General features: G+C 36.4%; 1 protein-coding gene and 1 long non-coding RNA gene across 2 annotated transcripts in view; one reads left to right on the plus strand and one right to left on the minus strand.

Moving 5' to 3' along the window:
- kcnq1.1 (potassium voltage-gated channel, KQT-like subfamily, member 1.1) overlaps nucleotides 1-1,334 on the plus strand; it is a 54,557-nt gene extending 53,223 nt beyond the window's left edge. Inside the window, exon 18 of the mRNA XM_073836955.1 lies at nucleotides 877-1,334. Coding sequence (XP_073693056.1) covers nucleotides 877-1,092 — 216 coding nt within the window. The 3' untranslated portion in view covers nucleotides 1,093-1,334. The remainder of the gene's footprint in view (nucleotides 1-876) is intronic.
- The window catches only part of LOC141331059 (uncharacterized), a 470,059-nt gene that overhangs the window by 269,524 nt on the left and 194,535 nt on the right, over nucleotides 1-6,000 (minus strand). The window lies entirely within an intron of this gene.

Below are 6,000 nucleotides of genomic sequence, written 5' to 3' on the forward strand. Positions count from 1 at the left end.
GTCCCTTGTTTGTCCTGAACAGTTAAACTGCTCGCTGTTCTTCAGAAAACTCCTTCAGGTCCCACAGATTGTTTTTTCAGCATTTTTTTTTTTTTTTGTATTTAAACTCTTTCCAACAATGACTGCATGATTTTGAGATCCTCCATCTTTTCACACTGAAGACAACTGAGGCTCAACTATTACAGAAGGTTCAATCACTCACTGATGCTTCAGAAAGAAACACAATGCATTAAGAGCCAGATTGCCTAAATATTTTCATTTAATACTGCCCTTCAGAAGCTACAGAAGTTAAATTTACCCTGATCTCAAATTCAAATGTTCTTACAGCAAAAAAAAAAAAAAAAAAAACAGCTGTGGATCATTCAGGTAACAACAGTATTAAGAATCAAATGTGCAAACTTTTGAACAGGGTCATTTTTATAAATTCAGCTATTATTTTCTCTTGTGGACTATATGTTAACATCTTTTATGTGAAATATCTCATTCAGGTCAGTACTAAATAAATAATAACATGCATTCATACATACAATGGCATAAAAATGATCCTATATTTTAATTTTAAATAACTCTAGTCCAGACTAGATGATAGTTTTCACTCAATTCAACATTGTGATGACCTAATCTTTTCATGTTTCGACTATTCATCATCACCTTATTGATCAAATTTTAATCTCATTTACAACATGCAGAAGAATGGATTTTATTGCCTTTGCTCTATTTATACAGATGGGATCTTTTATCGGTTGCTGGTGTTTTACAGCTTGTATTGACAGTTTGACTCTTGTTTATGGCATTGTTTACACAGACGCTGTGACAACATTATTTTAGACACTGTTTTGAAAGATGTGCTGAGGCCACACACTCGTTTCCCCACAGATCACACACATGGACAGGACACTTAACAGCATTGCAGAATCTCTCAACCTCATGTTGGCAAGAGAGAGACGAGGAGATCTGGCCAGAGGGAAGGAGCTGCGTAGCAGCTTCCACCGACAATCAGCCACCTTCAGCCTGTCAGTGCCAAGCAGACAAGACAGCCTGACCAGCTCTGAGCAACTGTCTACGCCAACTGTTATTCATGAGGACAGCTGAGCCGCCAAAGAACCACTAAATCACAAAGTGCCTGATAGTGGGTCAGTTTTGGCTAGAATTAATGTAAGAGATTAGGTTTGGCTCAGGTTCAGCATCAGCTGATTTTAGGATATCTTCTTGTCTGACTAATCCTGTTCATTGAATTTCTTTTGAAGCAACAAGACATATTTTTAGCATAATGTTGATTAAGTATGACTTTGAGGTTTTGATTGATTTTAATTGAAACTGATTGTTTATTCAGATTTTTCCCTCATAGTTTGCCGCCTTCTATGGAAGCCCGTTTCCACCACTGAATAAAAAAAAAAGGTAACTGCGACTTTTTATCTCACAATTGCGACTTTACATCTTGCAGCTTTAAATCTTGCAATTATTTTTTTCATAATTGTGTAATACAAACTCACAATTCTGATTTTTTTCTCAGAATTATGAGATAAAAACTCACAATTGCAAGTTATAAAGTCAGAATTGTGAGTTGATATCTTGCAATTGTGACTTTTTTCTCAGAATTGCGAGTTATTGAGTTATTAAATTGTAAGATATAAACTCACAATTCTGAGATCATCAGTCTTTTTTCCTCTCAAAATTGGACTTCATAAATCATGAGTTTATACCTCACAATTCTAAGAAAAAAAGTCAGAATTGCAAGATACAAACTAGCAATTGTGAAAAAAAAGCCAGAATTCTCGCAATTCTAACTTTATTTCTCGTAATTGTGAGTTTATGTCTCATAGTTCTGATTTTATAACATACAATTGCAAGTTTACATCTCACAATTTTCACAAAAAAAGTCTGAATTTTTATTCTGTGGCAAAAATGGGTTTCTGTATTCTTCTGCTCCACACTCTTACAAATAAAGGTCCCAAAATGGTTTTCGCAGTGATGCCATAAAAGAACCATTTCTGGGTTTCCAAGAGAACTTTTCAGTGAATAGGTCTTTAAAAAAAAATTTGCTTAGTGTGAAGAGCATTTTAATAACTTAAAGAACCTTTCATCCACTATAAAGAATCATTTGTGCAGTGTAAAGTTTCCATTAATGTTAACATTGAGGTTTTTGAGGAAAACATTCCAGAATTTTTCTCCATATATTGGACTTCAATGGGACCCAACGAGTTGAAGGCCCAAATTGCAGTTTCAATGCAGCTTCAAAGGGCTCTTCACAGTCCTAGCCGAGGAATAAGGGTCTTGTCTAGCGAAACGATCAGTTATTTTCTAAACATTTTTTTTAAAATGTATATACATTTTCCACTATAGCTCTGTGATGCACGTCTATTACTTCACACATCACATTGGAAAGTCACACGTGGTTAGTTTCTTCGTCTGTGTTCTAAAGTTCAAAAAGGTAGGGTCGGGTGGAAAACTTCATCTCATGTTCTGCCCCAACTTCAAAATCATATACTGATAATCAGTTTGCTTTGTAAACAATGGGTCGGTACTTCTGCCTACGTCATGCGTGACCTTTCCAATGTGACTATGTAATGCGTGAAGTGCAAGAGGAACATTTGTGGTTAAAAAGTATATAAATGTTTATTCAGATTTTTTTACTATTGTTTCACTGGATAAGACCTTTATTACTTGGCTGGGATTCTGTAGACCCCTTTGAAGCTGCATTGAAACTGCAATTGGGACGCTCAACTCATTGGCCACCATTGAAGTCCAATATATGGAGAAAAATTATGCAATTTTTTTTTTCGACTAATGATAGAAAGAAAGACATCTGGGATGACATGGGGGTGAGTAAATTATCAGAACATTTTTAATTCTGGAAGTAAACTAATGCTTTAAAGGTTCTTCATGGAGCTACAGATGCCAGTAAAGAACCTTTATTTTTAGGAGTGCAGATGTGAACTTTATTTTGGGGTGTTATGAATTGCTGAATGTTTTTAAATGATTTCTGTTGACAGGAACAAAATGTGTGCTTGTTGCGCTTGTTCATGAATCACTAAGCTTTTAGAGGCACACAAATGTGTGAATACTGTTTAAACTCTCAAACAGGTTTTTATTTATATATGTTTATTCACTAATATGAATGTACTAGTTTTTTGTAAAAAATAAATACTGTATCCAAACACTACTGATTTCCAGTAAAACCCAAACTGTGATTTTTATGAAGTGCTGTGTCAAAAATGCAATACTGGCAAAAGTTCTATCCTGAATAAACATCTTGTTTCTTCTTTCTAATGTTTGCAGTGTTTTAATTTCGGCCATGTTTCGGTGAGGTCAAACATCTTGGCTATTCAAACACAAGTGTGTGGGCAGCCCGGCTTCCCGCTCTTTTCCTTCACCATCAGGCCAGAATAGTGCTATTTATGCTGGTGTGGAGGCATTTATGGCATTCAGGAGCAGTTGTTGTCTTTTTTCTAAAAGTCTTTCAGTGACACTTTCAGAATTCCTTTAGAGCATCCCGACAGATCAATGACTTATGCAGCACACGACCATATGGGGAGCACCGTGACCTCTGATCTTATGACAATACATATGCTCTCAGGGGTGAGGGGCTTTGTTGCTATGGGGATGACTACATGTGCACCCTCTGACCTTATCCTGGGCAGGAACACGGCTGTCCACTCCGCCTTTGTTCGTGCACAGCTTCTCGTATGGACCATTGTCACCTGTAATATGTGCAACAAATCAGACATTCCGTCACATACGCATTCCTGAAAAGCATGTCAATTTTGTCTTTATTACCTTGCTACCGTTCTTCAAGGCTTAGGATTACATTTCAGAAAAGCTGAAGTAGCAAACCAGGATGTCAGCTTCCTTTTTAATAACCATTTGTGCCGACTTAATCTTAAACCAGCGGACATAAAAACAGATATCTGGCTTATACATTTCCACAAAAAAAATGCACCCAAAAGGGATGAGGGTGCCTGCTACGCTTTAGACTATACCTCCTCATGGCAGGACAACTATTTCAACAATGGAATCAACAGGACAACAGTATTGGCAGACACCACAGAGAGCAGGCTTGCTACAGAGGGGGTCTGGCCCATATGCCGCCAGATAAATGATAAGCCTTTGTTATTCGTTTAAAAGGACGTACTGCTGTCACTGTCTCTGGGACCGCTGAGCAAACTTTGGGACCAAATGCCATTAATTCAAGCTAGTGAACCCATAGAGGTGTATCCAGCCTTGAAGACACAGCTTGCCAGTGCCTCCGCTAGTTTTATGGGTTTTATTAGTGAAAGAGAAACAGCCCTGAAATAGAGAGGGCTACAACACAGAGATGAATGGTTTGATGGTTTTGCAGCAAATTGCAGACGTTTGTGTCAAAAAAAGGGTAGCAATGTTGGGAAAGTAGGTCCCTTTAAAAGAAAAATAAATGAATAGCAATTGAGGGGGGCATGAATTGTTAAATATGACTTCACTTCGTTTTCTTTAAGTGAATTCAAATTGAAAACAAAATTTGGTAACACAATAAGGTTCATTAGTTAAACATTAGTTAATGTATTAACTAATATGAACTAACCATGAGCAATACATTTGTTAATGTATTTACTAATCTTGATTAACGTTAGTTAACGGAAATACAGTTGTTCATTGTTTGTTGATGTTAGTTCACACTGCATTAACTAATGTTAACAAAATTTTAATAATGTATTAGTAAATGTTGAAATTAACATTAACAAAGATTAATAAATGCTGTATAAGTCCAGTTCATTATTAGTTCATGTTAACTAATATGGTTAACTAATGTTAACTAATGAACCTTATTGTAAAGTGTTACCCAAAATTTTAGTGGTTTTGGATAAGAAAGATTGAAAAACACTCACCTGCATGTCATATATCCACACTACTTATTTGATTATATTTTGTAATGACTAAAACGGCACTTTGAACTCAGAAGTTCGTCTTCACATCATTGCATAATATTCCGTATTGGTTTTTAGTCAAATAAACGGGCGCGATTTAACTAATGTTTTAGTCCGAATAAAAGGATTCGAATTGAACTCTTAACTTCATTTAATGATGTACAGACTGCATGGGCTGAATGAATGTGTCTCTGTGGGATTTGCTGATAAAAGTCGAGGTCCCATGAGCCTGAGGAGGTAATCCATCTGGTCAGGAAACCCAGCTGAGCTATAACGGAACATATTGGAAACCCTGTCAATCTGGACATAATGATTTTAGTGTAAAAGCTCAAATAATGAGGTCTAGATAAACCCTAGGGGATTCCTCACATTACAAGTCACACAATTACGTTTATTAAAATCCTCGTTTTTCATTAATAATTATGAAGCACTCTGTGGTTTAATAATATTAAGCCAGTTGCGCGTCTGCTAGATGTATTAGAGGCATTACGTTCAGCTTTCGCGAACATGTAGCTATATCATATTTTTACACGCGAAAGATAAAAATTCGTTCAAGTAAATAGAATAATCTTTACTAGGCCTACTTTATCATAATTATTAATTTTATACAAACTCTCATTACACCTGTTCATATAGTGTTTACATTAGTAGTATGCCAATTCAAACTCCTGTAGTAGGCCTGTTTATTTTGGTCAGAGTGTAAACAAAAAAAAAGCTTATGTAGTAAAATTGATAATAGCCTATTTATTATATTATTATTTTTGTTAATTATGTTTACATGCAAAGTACATGTTCATTTAAAGTGTTACCCATCTCGGTGCAAGTGCGTTTCAGGTTTCTAAACGTTATTCGTTTCTTCATTTGAATGACAGCCAGCAGTCGCTGGCATGACGGACTGGAGTATCTCTGTTTTCTCGCACACGACTAGATACGGACTAGAAACAAAAGCAAACAGGATTTGTGAGCACCGAGTGCTTATATGAGAGCACAAAGCCTCATTTGCAGGTGAATGCGATGGCACTCGCTTCGCCTTACGCCTTTAGCGGCCTTTGTTCCATTTCGCCTTTTTTGGTGCCAGATGGTCATGGAAATGGGAAAC

Source organism: Garra rufa, chromosome 3 (genome assembly GCF_049309525.1).
Source record: "Garra rufa chromosome 3, GarRuf1.0, whole genome shotgun sequence".
NCBI classification, from domain to species: Eukaryota; Metazoa; Chordata; class Actinopteri; order Cypriniformes; family Cyprinidae; genus Garra; species Garra rufa.